Raw genomic sequence first — 16,757 nt, 5'->3', positions numbered from 1 at the left:
AAGAATTAATTAACAAGGGCTCTCACAATATGAAACAAAACATTTTAAAGACAGTCAACACTCTATGCAGCTGTTGGTTTCAAAAAACTTCATAGCTATTAGATTAATATTGTTCATGTTCCTGAATATATCAAATTTTCTAAACTTCACTTTTATGTACCATGAAAAGAAACTTAAGAAGGTGGAACTTGTACATAAACTAGTAAATCAAATACCACGCTAATCCACCTTTGTGTTGCTGAAATCTAAACAACAAAAGAAAAAAATAGTTTTATACTGTCTACATCTATGTATGAATACACCAGATTTAAACTGAATCACCCCCCCATAAGAGAATCACTAATTAAGCAAATAACTCATTAAACTAAAAAAACTATGGTAACAGGCTTTTTTGGACAAGCATGCTTTCTTAGATTAATGTATGTGCCAAATTATATGGACTTTGAAGAGTGCATGATACTGCTTAATTACTGAATATCATTCATTATTCAAAATACTCATTAAAGGTAAAAGTTGTAGCAACAAATTTTATTTCATGAAAACTGTAAGCTATATCAACAAATTTTATAGGACATATCCGCTTTGTTATGGTTAACGTATGTACGAATTTATATTGAAATTCAAGTATGCATTCTTATGATATGTCCTAATTACCGAAAATCATTTTTTTTAATCACGAAAATTAGTTATTAACACTGTAATGGTACATGAACAAACTTTATAGGACGTATAAACTTTGTTATGTTAAATGTATGAAGTAAATTATATTGAAATTCAAGTATGCAATCGTAAGATATAACTTAATTACCGAAAATCATCAATTATGCAAATTATTCATTAACACTTGTAATGTACATCAACAAACTTGATAGGACATATGTGTTTTCTTATGGTTAACGTATGTACTACATTATATTTAATTTGAAGTATGCATTCTTAAGATATAGCCTAATTACCAAAAATAATTAATTATGCAAATTATTCATTAACACTGTAAGGTACATCAACAAATTTTATAGGACAAATGTATGTTGTTATATTTAACGAATATACTCAATTATATTGAAATTGAAAAATGCAGTCTTAAGATATTGCCTAATTAGTTGATTTCATTGATATGCAAATTTCCCTAATTAAACATTAACAGATCTGGCTAGCCATTGCCCTAAAGATTATATATTCCAAATTTCATTACAATTGAGCCAGCCGAATTTTAGAAAATGATGACACGGACAGACAGACAGACAGACAGACATTCCCCTTTTAATACCTCCCGTACCCTTACAGGAGGTAAAAATGCAAACACTGGAGGGGAGAAGCAGCAAACCCACCTTGGCTATTGCTTCCTCTTTGTGTTTCTTTTTCTTAGTTCTCTTTGGTTTTTCTTCTTTCACTTCAGATGTAGCACATTTAGCAGATTTAGATTTAGATGTGCCTTTTTTCATTTTCTTAATCGGGGAACCTATTAGAACAGAGTTACAAAACTTTAAAACTCTACGTAACAGATTAAAGTTCAAACAAAGTATGGCATCCAAAACTAAATTTGTCTTGTCAACTACTTATACACTTTGTAATCTAGTCTATGATTGGATCTGACTCTATTGCAATTGTTTCTTACAAATAATTTTAGGCTACTGACCATACTTGGCACTTAACATGGTATTTACCTTTTCTCTGATGACAGGAAATGAAAAGAAAATGTTGTATGTGTATATTTATGACAGAATTAAAGTTTCTACCAAAACTAATTTCTGTGAGCCTCTTGGCAAAATACTGATGGGTAACCCACATTAATTCCACAGAAATTTTTGGCCCCACCCCCTCCACCATCCCTGGCTCCATATTTGGATAGCTTAGTCTCCCACCTAAGTGGCAGTTAGTGCATGTGTACTTGTGTCTTTTATCACTCCGAGGAAGACAAACATTTCACAAGGAGACTGTGGGGAAGGTGGGAAGGAGCTCAACAAGTAAGTATCATGTCTCACAGAAATTAGTTTCGGTAGAAACTTCAATTCTGTTTGACTATGATACTTACCTGTTGGCAAAATACTGATGCATAAAAACTCAATTTCTGGCCAAAAACCTTTTGTTTACGGCTACCAATTGCCCAATACTAAAGGGACCTAATGACTGAAGCTTGCTGTCATATCTCTGATACAAAAACTTAATAAAGAGTTTAGGGAGTGCCAGGTTCTTGCCTGGAGAATCTGTGCCACTGGCACCCCTGAGAACAAGGCCCATGATGCTGAGAGTGCCCTGACTTCATGTGCAGTGACTCTCTCTAACTTACAAGCTGAGCTGGAACGTACTTTGTAAGCCCACTTGACAGTTTCTACCAGCCATCTGGATATAATGGCTGGAGAAATATCTGAGGATGAAGGAGGAACAGGCAAAAAAGTCTAGTCCTACTACCTTGAAATGGTTTGATATGTTTAAGGTACCAAAGTAATGTTCTCTAGGGGCAAAGAAGATGCTCTGAGCAGTCTGAGCCCATGAAGGAATCAATAGCATTAAGAATTATTGGTTGAGCCAAGGAGCCTAGAACCTGATTCTTGGCCAGAAACCTAGGGTCAGTGTGCAAGATCACCTGATCCCCTCTTTACTGAATAAACCCCGAACAAGAATCCAATGCAGGGGGTCTTACTCCTACGCCGGCCTGATGCAAGGGCTAGGAGAAAAAATGTTTAAGAGGTAAGGGCTTTAAGAGAGATGGAATGAAGTGGTTCAAAGGGAGGCCCTCTCAGTGCTCTAAGAACAAAGGATATACTCCACTGAGGCAGTGGAGTTTACTTAGGAGGGTGTTGAATAAGGAAATGTCTGATCATGTTTGGTAAACTCTTATTCTGACCAAAATCCGGTCCCCCGATGCTTCTGACCGTGTTTGGCTATCGCCGTGCGATACACCATAATAGTCTTAACTGCATACTTCTTCTCCTCAAACAGAAATAAGAGAAAATCTGCAACTGTCTGAGGAGATGGATCGAGAGGATCCTTCTGCCTTCCAAGACACCAATCAGAGAATCTCTTCCATTTTTCTCCATAGGTATGGCGAGTGCTGTCTTGAGGTCTGGCAATGATTGAGGCAGCCGTGTCCTCCTAGCAGTAGGCCTTGAACCTTCACCCTGTAATAACAAGTAATACGGGGGAGTTCCTGTATCGTGTTGCCGAGTGGATAGTCAGGAGTACTAAACAAGGGTTGTCAGGGACAGCCTTGCCTCTACCCCATTGACTACGCAGCTTATCACGAAGATGTCCTCTGTCAGACTGTCCAGGTTTACTCCTGTTTTGGAAACTTCTGTCTGCAGGCACCGTATTACCACTTGTATGGTTAGCCTTCAGTCTTGCTGGAGTGGAGGAGGTTGTTCGTGGAGACTCCCACATTAACTGTTCTCTCTGTCTTTCTGGCTTACTTCACTGGCTCGCTGGGCTAGGGAAGTCAAATTACTAGCAAACAGTGAGGAAGTGGAAAATGAGGAGCCTCTTGCTTCCTGTTTCAGTTCCTGTGATAATGAGTTTAGACTCTCATTTCAGGAAGGCATCCCTCTCCACCAATAAGTGCTGCCCATCCTCTTGCTAAAGATTCGGAGATGTGGGAGAGACCCTTCATTACAATGCACAACAGTCTAAGAACCTTAGGCATCTCCGGGGCTTCTTGCAGTAGTTCAGATGTTATTACAGCTAGAAATCAATCCATGACAGAACATGCACGGATACTTTCTGCTTGCATTTCCCCTAACTGCTTTAACTGATAACGGGGATAGACATGGAGTTGAAAGTTTTGGCTTTGGTGTCCACAGCCTCGGCATCAGTGTCTAGGCTGGGGTAACCAATCCATGAGTCGGTTGTGTGAGTCTTGTATGCACGAGACCGACTTTTTAACCATGGAAATGACCAGGGTTTAATGCAGCAGCTTTATTGCCCTCGCCTAAAACCTCTGACATTATTTTGTCCAGTTGACCGGAGTGCATGGAAGAAAGTGACTTTTCCATTTCTTCAAATGCCATGCAAAACTCTGATTCCATAGTGGGAGCTGGCAGAGGCTTAGGATAATGGTCTGGGTACTGATTGTAAACCCATTAAATACACTTGTGGAAGGAGAAGTCTTCATCAGAAGTAGGGGAAGTTGAATGCATAGAACCCACTACACTGGGCGTATCTGGTTCATATACCCCAAAGGAGGCATCACTGGGAGCTTTTTATTTACTGATATTTCCTCTATGTCTCTCCTGGCCTGACGCCTAGATTGAACTGGGGAGACCTCCTGGTGATTGGATACATGCTTGCAATGGGTGACCTCTCACTGGAGTACCGATCAAAATGTTTAGAGAACGTGACCTCGAACAGCTACTCTCGCTCGATTTGGAGGATTAAGAAGATTTCGAACGTGAACACAAATTTCGCCCACTAGGGACCGGAGATCCTCGGTTTGAAGGAGAACAGTCTCTTGACCTCTGCGTTCTGAAACGACTGCAAGAACGAGAGGGAGAATCCCTGGTAGGAGGCTTGAAATCACACTGTGTCCTCCTAGCAGTAGGCCTTGAACCTTCAGCCCTTTAATAAGCAGGGAGGGATGGCCAGGGGTACTGCCAATACTGCTGTGGCCAGCCAACCTGAGGATTAAAAACACACCATGGTGTCTCAGGAGGCAAACCAAAGTCACCAGAAAATTGCTGTGGATCAGAAAAAATCACCACCAGTAGGCATTTGCATGAACTGGGGATTCTGAAATTCAGCTCTGGTCTGAGGGGCATACCCCCTTGCACCCCTATACAAAGTGGAATCATCCTGACTGTGCTGTATTCTCTGCCCAGCAGTCAATGTTGGTCTAGAACTAACATTACTTGATTTGATCTGATCGAAAATTACCCAGATTTGTGTGTACACCAGTCTGCATGCCCTCAGACCATTATCAGTCCAATTAATAGGCGAGCCTGAGACTGGATAAGGGGGAGGTATGTGGGTAATAGCTACACCAGGCCCAGTTACATCAGAATGGGAGATCTCTCAACTGACTGTAAAAGTTGGAGCAAGGTTTCACTCGGAAATACTAGTAGTTTTATGAGGATTAGAATCATAGGGCAGTGACGACACGTCAATTACTCTCAACCGGTCCCCTGGAGGGGAGGGAGAAGTGATCACTACCTGAGGAATGCTAATGAATGATAACTGTACAGTGTCTGCAGTTGTCGAGCCCTCACCGAGAGAGGACCACATACCAATAGCACTACTACCCTGTTCATCCTGAAAAGGACGGTTTAAAACAACAGAACTAGAAATTTGCTTACCTGACTTCGGTTCCGCTGTGACAGAAGTACTTACTGTTATAGTTGAAGCCCACATACTACCAGGAGTAGTGACAGAAGCCTGGGTGGAAGTCGAACTCGCACTCGGCTTAGATGACCGTTGTTTGTCTGACGGTTTACCAAATTTACGCAAATTTTCCTCAGACCATCTAGTACAAACCTCACAAGGTTTGGACAGTGAACACGTCCGACAAGAAAGACAGGCAGAATGACAATCCTACTTTAGCATGTCATGACCACACACATCCTTCTTAGGTTTAGTCATGACGAAATGAACGACTGAAAAAATGCAACACAGTAAGGAAATGGCGTCTATATACAAGCAACGCCTGCACAAAGAAGAAAAACACACAACAAATCTCAATCGCAAAGAGAGAGAGAGACAATAAATCGACACTTAGCTGTAATCCTAGGATCTTTTGGGTAACCAAAGGGCCAACCAAGTAGAAAAAAACCCAGTGTGTATAATGGAATTGGAGGGAAGGTACTTGAAGACAAAAACAATAATATCTGTCTACACACTTGTACTGCCATGCGATAAAAGACACAAGTACGTATGCGGTAACTGCCACTTAGGCGGGAGATTAAGCTATCCAAATATGGAGCCAGGTAAGGTGGAGTGGGTGGGGCCAAAAATTTCTTGGCATTGATTGGAGGAATTAATGTGGGTTTAATACCATCAGTATTTTGCCAACAGGTAAGCATCATAGTTGAACAGACTGGTACTTCTAAACAACAACGTTGAATTACATATCACAAAAACAAGATGGCTGACATGAATTCCTTTAACATTTTTATGAGGTACATGAAACAACAATGAAATCACCTTGAGGTTCAGTAGAACTGGACTTCTTTGGTCTGCCTGGCTTTCTCTTCTTGACTTCAGTATCCGATAGTGATGTTTCAGACTCCATGCCTGAACTGTGTCTTTTTCTCTTGGTAGTTGTCTTTGGTGTTGAGGCAGCGACAGCAAATTCAGCAAGTAATCCCAGACCACTGGTAATGGTGGGTTGATTAGACTCAATATTACTAATGTCTAGTCATTGAACAAATAAAGAGAAAACACCAATTACAAATCTTATTTGTAATGTGAAATTGTAATGGTCGAATTGTTTGACTTGGAATCTATACGTTGTTGGTTTGAGTCTATATTTTGATCGTCACTGTCAAGGTCCTTGGGTATGATTTCGACCATGATTGTGCAGCATTCAACCCAGCTGTATATTTGGGTACATGGTAGGATAGCAGGTTGCAATGTGAATACTTTAATCCCCTGAGAAACGTTATATTAGGCAGTAGTGGTAATATAGGTCTGTGCCAGGTGGTAATACAATGTGCAGTGTTAGGACGAGAACATTCAGTGTGAATCATGGTGGTTTGAAAATGTTTACTGTTGTAAAATAACATAGTTCATTTTTTTCACTGATTTGATAATGTCTTAAGTATTTCAATATTATTATACCATACTCAAACCAAGTGATCATCTTTGAACAGAAAATATAGATTATATACCCTGGTTGCTCTATCACGTCGACTCATGTCTATGTGACTGGTTTTGTGATGCTCGACATATGTGTCAAATCATTCCAAATCATAATTTTCCAGACCTTTTAATTATGCTTGAGGAGGTATAATTATATGATTCCCAAATATTTGTCTTCATTCAGCTGGAAAACATTTGTGACCTAAGGGTTTGTCGCTACTAGCAACTCAGAGTGACAAAGAACCCTTAGGTCACTTGTATTTTCCTATAAAACTGAATGAAGACAAGTCTTCATATAAGACATACCCCCTTCAAATAGACACTTTCATGTAGTCTCCATGTATTAACATTTTAAGTTAATTGGTAAATCATGATTGTTCACTACAACTACAGCTGCAATTGAGTAGAAAGTGATATGAGTCACCAAAATAATCAATATTACTTGTAATCATGATTTCAAATAAATTAGCAATATATGTAAATACTACAATGTGTCTGTGATAGGCAGAAATTGGCTTGATTTTGATAATTGACCCTGACTGTCAAGGTCAAAGTCTAGAAAGATAGCTTGCATCTGATAATATGAGGGTAGACACTCGGATGGCGTGTCTGCATATTACAGTTTTTGAATACTAGTATGCAGTAACTATTGAATTTTAACACTACAAATATGACTGCCATTTGGTCAAATTTTCATATATCAAAAAACAAATTGACGTGCATACATTTGTATGCCCGACATGATGATTTTAAAGAAATTTTATATTGCATTTCTGAGAAACGATGTATTATGAATAGATGGACAGCCCATTGTAATAGCCCTAATAACAACTAATTATCATGCATACTAAGGCAACAACATTGTGTTTGTATTATACATACAATCATTTTTGTTAGAACAAAATATGGAATGTGGCCTACCATAAACATTTTCATTTGTTGTTGTAACAGATGGCGTTGTATCTTGTTCTTTGACCATACTAGTAAACCTACTAATTACGCCATCAATGATGTCATCATATTGTTCTGATCTAGCCTTGTATGCAGCTTCTTCTTCTAAACTCTTCTTTTTCTGTTTGCTTGCCTTTATCTTGTCTTTATCTTTGTTCTTCTTTTTGTCTTTAGACTTTTTTGGTGGAATTTCTGGTGATTTGAAGGATTCATTGCTCCATTTATCCTTAATTTCCAAACCCAACATATCTGTGTGACACATACACACAATCAGCTTAGTTTGAATGGTCTTAATAATTCCACTATTTGGTCAAATATATGTCATCTTTTGTATTATGGCTAGCAAGCAAAATAATGATACAACTTTAGAGGCCCTGGCAAGCAAAATAATGATACAACTTTAGAGGCCCTGGCAACCAAAATAATGATACAACTTTAGAGGCCCTGGCAACCAAAATAATGATAAAATTTTAGAGGCCCTAGCAACCAAAATAATGATACAACTTTAGAGGCCCTGGGGCATAACTTGATATATCAAGGTTTTATATACTAAACTAAGCTTGTATCTATTTATCTAAGAGTTGACAGAATAATGTATAATAATATAATAATAATAATAATAATAATAATAAATAATAATAAATAATAATAAATAATAATATTAATAATAATAATAATAATAATAATAATAATAATAATAATAATAATAATAATAATAATGCAGTAGTACTTTTACAGGGTTCGTACACTTAAAGCAAAACAAAATTCCAGGACTTTCCAGGGGTTTTTCATCAGTGTTCCGGGGAGGTTATTCGTATTGATTTTGGCCAATTTCCAGGGGTGTTGACACTAAAGTATTTTTTTTAATGACATCTAATTGTCTGATGTGGACGAGAAGAAATTAACAACAGTTCCCATAATATGTGACAAAACATTTTAAAGACAATCGACACTTTGCAAGACATTGGTTTCAAAACCACGTTTGCATGCTAAGATTAACGGAGAAACCTCTGTCCTACCCCCTAAGTAGCCGTTTCATCGAGCTGGTGCATTGATCGTGTAAGATTGAGTTGCAGCATTCATCAGTCTAATTCAGACATATCCAGAAAAACAAATTAAAAACTAAAGTTTGTCCTTGTTATTGTATGGTTTGATGTTACTAGATTTATAAGTCACCTAAAATAATTTTTTTCTTCAAAATTTTGAATAAAAACGTCATTTACGTAACAAAATTTTGAGCTATGAATAACTGAATACGTTCATCGATTGCGTCTTGATGTTTATGTATGGATGCCACATGTTGCGGAACATCGTGATTTCTCAACTCAACTCAACTTGACCATTGACGAATGTTACTGTACCGACAACATAAAACAGTAGTTTATTCTTTTAGAATATGTAACACAAATACCCATTTATCGACGACATAAAAGTCACAACCGTACTTCCACAACCCGGAAAGTCAACTGCACTTCCCTAAGCCCTAGCCCTAGTATTGCCATGCCTGAGCTTGTAGTATGTCGACTCGGGCGCCAAACTCAGTGTAACAATTTCTAATCGCGGTTGATGATGCTTTGATACTCGTTACAATGTTACGATAATCTTGTTAACAGACCTACTGTTACCCCCGGCCGGGACTATTACAATATCATGTCCCTGAAATGACGACTGCAGATGGAGAAGCAATATACGCAAGATCGAAACAAACACTGCGGCGCCCATTCAACTACGCATAGGCACGGTCTGTGGGGCAAAGTGTCTCGTGGAACGATCGTTTGACTGTATGGATTTAATCAGCGTGAATTTTGATTCACCACCGTGGCGAAAGACTTTGAAAATATTTTCACCATTTCACAATTACGAGACTCAGAATCATATGAATGGGTGGCTTGAGCACAGACATGGCGATCGTCAATATTAATCGATCATTTTCCAGGGTTTTCCAGGGGTAGGGCACATTTTTTCCAGGGTTTTCCAGGGAGGGTTTGAAATTCCAGGGTTTTCCAGGACCGTGTGAACCCTGTTTTAATTTGTGTCTGTGTGTTAACATGCTGATAGTTAATCTACCATTACTATACCTAGATCAGCTAAATCCGGTGGAGAACAAGTCAATGATTTAGGTCTTCCTCTGGCTTTTGGCTTGTCGGTTTTATGTTTAATTTTACTTCCTGATTCTTCTTTTGTTGATATTTTCTTCTTTTCTTTGGGAACTAAAATGAAGACAGGTGATTCCATTTTAGTAACATTGATGAGTGATCAGCTATTCCTGTAAACTAGATGATGTAGTATCCATCATTTAGTCCTAATCACATGGCGATGTATCTGATCATTTGGCTGTTGCTATGGGCGTGGTCTTGTTGCTAGGCAAATTTACATACATTTTTGGAATGTTCATTCAATTATCTATAAATCCCGGTTATCATTGCAATATATCTGATCATTTGGCTGTTGCTATGAGCATGGTCTTGTTGCTAGGCAAATTTACATACATATTTGGAATGTTCATTCAACTATCTATTAATCCCTGTTGTTATCATTGCAATATATCTGATCATTCGGCTGTTGCTATGGGTGTAGTCTTGTTGTTAGGCATATTTGCATACATTTTTTGAATGCTTATTCAATTGTCTTTTAATCCCAGTGGTTATCTTTGTGAAATACCTCACTGTTTGGCTGTTGCTATGGGTGTGGTCTTGTTGCTAGGCACATTTGCAAACATTTTTTGAATGCTTAAACACCCCTAAGAATGTTCCCACCAAATTTCAGACCCATCTGCGCAATTTTTTGGAGTAAGTTTTTTGACCAAAAATGACATTTTTCGACCCAAATCACACACTTGTAGTAAGATCATTTTGATTTGAACAATTTCCCAACTAGACACCCAAGGTAATACACCCATCAAATATCATGGAAATTGTCGGTACATGCAGGAAATTTAACCTGCCAAACACAGTATGATCATGCAGGTCTTGATATGACTATTTTTCTTTCCCCATAAAATGTGACTTCTTATTCTTTGTACAAAATGTTTTTTTGAATGATTAAGGATTGTGTATTTATATGAACCTGTTTTAATCATAGTGTCTGAGATTTAAGGTACACGGGGAAGAACCGCTGGCCAACCGCTGCCGATTACAGGCCTTTAGATCTGTAACAATTACTAACATACATTGTTGACTTCACATGCCACTCATATGGAAATTTGCTGTTTAATTTTCATGAAACTTCGAATACAGACTTAAAAATACCTAGTGAATCGATGTATGAAAAAATAATTGCTTGGTGGAAGCAATTTTCTTTACAAAAATGTCAAATTTGGTCAAGCTATTGGGAAAAAATCGGTGAAAATTTCGGCGAGCGTTTCCTGTAAATGTATTTGGCGTACACCCTGAACTGTGACCTAGACACATTCAAAACAACATATTCTATCGATGTTTGATAAAAAAAAAAATAGGTGAATTCCCAATTAATTATAAGTAAAAACTGTGAAAATGGTCCATTTTTGAGTCCAAACGTTCTCATTTTCAAGTCCCAGGCGAAATCATGTAAATCTGTAACGAGTGATCCGATTGAAAAACAAGTACCAAACACCGATAGGTCAGAGTCTGAAGAATTACCATAGAACTACATTATCATTGCTAACACGCAAAGTTGGGTCAAAGGATTAGTCCGAACGTGGAAAAATCTTGCCGAACAAAACCAAAGATGACGTAATTTAATAAATATTCATGAGAGGTTATGGGTGGCACCATGATGGAGTGGAATGTGGAAGTAGGTCTCTGCATAACGGATCGCCCGATAGTGCATGAGTTGTGACATCGCAGGAATTTTAAAAGATTAGTGCAGTAAATACGATTTTTTTGTCGGGAATGACAATTCTTGAGTATATTTTGGGAAAGGAGCAGGAATATTGGACTATAATGTTCCTCCTCTTTGACTGGCTGTGGTGGGACGTGAGCATGGACAATTTGACATATGCAAATAAGTTCAAAGTCCAAAACACTTTGTGCTGTGTCAAATTACGTCGGAAATAGTCAAGGTGATTCTTCCCTGTGTACTTTAATTCAGCTCTGTTAAAAACAGGCTGTGGTTGCCAAGTAACCTTAAACAGATGTTAATCTTTATGCCATTGACATTGATATGTGAAGTAGCCCATAAAAGATTTAATGATTTCATTGCATCAATAAAACAAGAAAATTTCATTTCAAGGCTGAAGTCAAAGCATTTTGTAATACAACAAATCTCATTTTGAAATGTAAAATGCACATTTCTGATGCGATCATTTTCATTTGAACAATTTCCCAACTAGACACCCAAGGTAATGGACCCACCAAATACAATGGCAATCGGTTCAGCGGTTTTTGACATTAAGGTGTTTACACACACACACACACACACACACACCTCAGTTTAGTTGTGCTAAATATAAATAAAAGTTCAACATGAGTATGTTTCTCTTTACTTTTCACAAGAGACTCCTCTGTAGATGCAGTTTTTGACTTCTTAGTTTTAGGAGGCTTTATCACAGATTCACTGGAGTGAGTCAAGTCAGTGGATGCCATCTTGGTACTCTTTTTACTTTTACTGGGAGAGAAGTTAGACTCAGTAGATAATCCCAAGTCGATGGATGATATCTTTGTGTTCTTCTTACTCTTACTTGGTGAAGACAATAATTGACCTGCTAATGTCAAGTCAGTGGATGGTGTCCTGTTACTTTTTTTACTTTTACTGGGCAGTGTGGAACTCTTCTTGACTTTGATTTTACCAATGCCTTCTGGTACACTACCAGATGCCACAATCTTACCAGCTTTCTCAATTCCACTCTTGGATTTCTTCTTTTTTGGCTGAAAAATTGAAAATAAATATGTCATAAAGATAGAATATGTATGAACATTGTCTCATTAGAGAGCCATAAAATAGTTGGAAAGTTTTAGTGGTAAAAATTATCTTTGCCTAAAAAATTTAATATTTGTAGCTTTCATTTAGGATGTCTTTGCTCAATTTTAATATACTTCTCATATAAAACATACCTTCTCTGATGAAGTACTCTCAGTAATGATTATTTTTGCTGACCCATCTTTTTTAGACTTCTTTTCTTTATCTTTTGACACTTTTTTCTTCTTCTTTGGTGGTTCTTCTGAGGAGCTAGAATCGATGGAGGAACTCTTCAACAGTTTATGCTTCGTACTACTGTAATATTACAAATTGAAGTTTGGGTCACCAAATATAGTACTGCATAGCTAAATGCAAAATAATACAGACTCAGCAGTACAGTACAGTGCACTTTAATTCTATAACTTGTAGAATGCAATACATTCAGTACATGATTACATATGTACCAGAGATTACTTGCACAACTGTGCACACATACTAGTAGTATTTGCACTGCAGTCCAATATTGAAAAAATAATCACATACCTGCATGCAAATGAGGCCACTCACTATGTTTGTGAAAGTATGGCTGCAGTAAAGCACAAGGTAAGACAGTACAGTACCGAAAAGGACAGCATCTAGGACAGCACAGCATGTAGTACAGTACAGTACAATGCAGTGCAGTTCAGTACAGTATGTCAGTACAGAAAAGAAATGCATCTAGCAAAGTACAGTACAGTACAGTACAGTACAGTACAGTACAGTACAGTACAGTACAGTGCCAAAAAGAATAGCATCTAGCACAGCACAGAACAGTACAGTACAACACAGCACAAGATGTCACGGCAATAACTTATATACAAATATGAGCTGATGAAAAAATATGAAATTAAACAACCACTTCAAGAATCAATAACGGTAAAATATACATTGGATAATTTGAAAGAAACAAAGCTATACCTTTCTTCCCTTAAGTCCTGCTTTCCCCTTGGAGATTTGGGAGTAGGAGTGGGAATGCTAAATTTTCTCTTTCTTGGTCTACCTGGCCCTCTCTTGACAGGACTGCTACTTCCTTTGTCTTCACTCTTGTGACTACAATAATAACAAACAGGAAATTTAGTTTAATGGCACTAACAAACAATCTCTAATTCATGTCCTGTATACAATTGAATAATTGTTACTCATTTCTTTTTCTCAGTTGTAAAGGCCCATGATTCTACCTTCTTGCATTATATCTTGCCTGTAAAGGCCCATGATTCTACCTTCTTGCATTATATCTTGCCTGTAAAGGCCCATGATTCTACCTTCTTGCATTATATCTTGCCTGTCAAGCCATGATTCTACCTTCTTGCATTATATCTTGCCTGTAAAGGCCCATGATTCTACCTTCTTGCATTATATCTTGCCTGTAAAGGCCCATGATTCTACCTTCTTGCATTATATCTTGCCTGTCAAGCCATGATTCTACCTTCTTGCATTATATCTTGCCTGTCAAGCCATGATTCTACCTTCTTGCATTATATCTTGCCTGTCAAGCCATGATTCTACCTTCTTGCATTATATCTTGCCTGTCAAGCCATGATTCTACCTTCTTGCATTATATCTTGCCTGTCAAGCCATGATTCTACCTTCTTGCATTATATCTTGCCTGTCAAGCCATGATTCTACCTTCTTGCATTATATCTTGCCTGTCAAGCCATGATTCTACCTTCTTGCATTATATCTTGCCTGTCAAGCCATGATTCTACCTTCTTGCATTATATCTTGCCTGTCAAGCCATGATTCTACCTTCTTGCATTATATCTTGCCTGTCAAGCCATGATTCTACCTTCTTGCATTATATCTTGCCTGTCAAGCCATGATTCTACCTTCTTGCATTATATCTTGCCTGTCAAGCCATGATTACATTAGATTATTCTTTTGTTCAGGAACATCTTTTCTACGGCTTGGCCAAACAAACTGTTTTTTTTTCACCAAAATTTTACTATTAATCTGAAATAGGCCTTCAGTCATGGAAATTCAATACAACATTGATTATGACACATTGTTGATATCTAACAGTGCAAAATCAATTTCTCCTGTTCACAACGAACTGATTTTCCATCAGAAAACAATCGTTTTTAACACCTACAACAAATGTTTTACTGTTACTGTTATTTGTAGCGCTAGAAACAGATGAAACTTCACTGACAACAAAAACACGATTCTTCACACAGTGTGAAATGTAGGTAGGATTTGACTTCATTTCTAAACAAAGGCTTTGATCTCCAACTACTGTGCGTACATACATGTACAATGGAGACATTTGGCAATTAAAACCACTTCACTCGCATGAACACAATACTAGAAGGGAGATTGTCTAGACAAACTATCCTGATTATATGAAGTTCAAATGATGAAAGCGATATAGTTTGGTAAAGGCTGTCAAAAATTTGACATCATGCCCAGTACCCTGTCTAAGAAAGCTGACCATGTTGAATAAAACCCAATATATGCCATGTTGAATAGTGCCCCATGGGCAGTATGGTTATAATGAAATACAAATGTAACAAACTGAATTCCCTAGTCCTAAGCTATTCAAACTAATGAGGTTTGACTGTTTTAGGGCATGGACAAGTTTCTGACAAACTTCCTTTGTAGGATACTGGCGTATGTGGCCTATTACTTGGAAATGGAAATGAATTGACTTGCATGTCAAAGAGATGTGCTTCTTGAGATTATAACAGTCATCCAATGTTACATCAATGTTACATGCTGAATTCACTAACTGCAGAGACCATGATCCAATGTTGATGCGGTTGATGGGACGAGGAACCTTATTGAACTGAGACCTGATAAAGAGGACCTCAGTTTTGCCATCATTTACCATATAATTTATATCTCTAAGTTGCTGTGAATATTTTTTCTTTCGATATTCAATACTCACTCTTTGTCCTTTTTTCTCTGAAGCCTGGCCAACTCTTTCTGTTTCTCTTTATATTTTCTCTGTAACTCAGCAAGTTTCATTCTCATCTCCAACTCACTGGCATCCATTGATCCAGCATCCATACCAGGAGGATACTTAAATCCACCCCATGAACTTTTACCTGACAACATAAACACATCATTTGAAAGAGATTACACTTTGGACTATGGTATCAGTTCAAAACATCAAATACCCTTTGGGTACAATGTCCATAAATATCAAAATGTATCTAATCTACTATTTTTGAGATTTGCTATTTAAAACCGTTTGTCAATTACATTTCACATGAAGCTTTCAAATCAGAATATCTGCTGGTCGTCCCCCCCCCCACCCCCCAAAAAATTCACAATCTGACACTTCCTGAAAGCACTTTATCATTTGTCAGCCATTTTGAATTAATTCTTGTAAGTCCTCTCTTCTCTTTCTTGCACTACTTGCACTATGCTATCAATCATGTAATTTGAAATAAAACACTACATTCTCACCCAAAGCTTCTTTCTTGATGGTAAAGGATACTTTACTCTTAATAACATACTCTGCAGTACTTGACCTTATCTCTTGTTTGTTAGAGTGGTAATGATTGGCATTCAGATCGGTGTTGCCATGGTGATCACCATCAATGATGTCATGCCCATGCTTCATCTCCACTCTGTTTTCTGAACAATCAAAGAAAAAATAATGACAAAATTTATGTTAAAAAGAATAATAACGATAACAAATGTGGTAGGTTATGCTAGAGATGTCCTTTTTTGCCATATCTCTGGGATTTTCAAATGAAAAATGACACGGTATGTATTCTGGAATTGGAATGAATTGCTCTTCAAGTGAAATCTTAGATAGATATAATAATTTAGCCTCTAACGGCCAAAATCTTGATTGCCAACATAATACATTTTCATAAAACAAAAAATCAAAGACATCAAGAGATATAAAATCATGTGCTTTTGCTCAGAGCATAAGTACTAAAATCACTTCCAGTCACATTACTAACTTTCCTACAAAACTTTATAGATTAATATTCAAAGCAAACCATACGGGTTTCACTAGATGGTAACTAATCCTTTGCAAACTATATGAGTTTCACTAGATGGTAACTAATCCTTTGCAAACTATATGAGTTTCACTAGATGGTAACTAATCCTTTGCAAACTATATGAGTTTCACTAGATGGTAACTAATCCTT

The 16,757-nt window shown here is 37.5% G+C and overlaps 1 protein-coding gene across 7 annotated transcripts in view; it reads right to left on the bottom strand.

Annotated features, from left to right (window-relative positions):
* Positions 1 to 16,757, bottom strand: part of LOC144434811 (uncharacterized) — a 125,480-nt gene that overhangs the window by 24,898 nt on the left and 83,825 nt on the right. For 6 of the 7 annotated variants that reach the window (XM_078123315.1, XM_078123317.1, XM_078123316.1 and 3 more), the window contains 9 exons: positions 16,060 to 16,230; positions 15,536 to 15,695; positions 13,570 to 13,701; positions 12,768 to 12,927; positions 12,200 to 12,581; positions 9,816 to 9,947; positions 7,708 to 7,986; positions 6,130 to 6,339; positions 1,332 to 1,462 (listed from right to left, as the gene is read on the bottom strand). In XM_078123315.1, coding sequence (XP_077979441.1) covers positions 1,332 to 1,462; positions 6,130 to 6,339; positions 7,708 to 7,986; positions 9,816 to 9,947; positions 12,200 to 12,581; positions 12,768 to 12,927; positions 13,570 to 13,701; positions 15,536 to 15,695; positions 16,060 to 16,230 — 1,757 coding nt within the window. The remainder of the gene's footprint in view (positions 1 to 1,331; positions 1,463 to 6,129; positions 6,340 to 7,707; positions 7,987 to 9,815; positions 9,948 to 12,199; positions 12,582 to 12,767; positions 12,928 to 13,569; positions 13,702 to 15,535; positions 15,696 to 16,059; positions 16,231 to 16,757) is intronic. The other variant, XM_078123319.1, reaches the window with a different exon arrangement.

Source organism: Glandiceps talaboti, chromosome 5 (genome assembly GCF_964340395.1).
Source record: "Glandiceps talaboti chromosome 5, keGlaTala1.1, whole genome shotgun sequence".
Classification (NCBI taxonomy): Eukaryota; Metazoa; Hemichordata; class Enteropneusta; family Spengelidae; genus Glandiceps; species Glandiceps talaboti.
The sequence above is the reverse complement of the archived record's forward strand: the minus strand, read 5'-3'. Positions and strand labels throughout refer to the sequence as shown.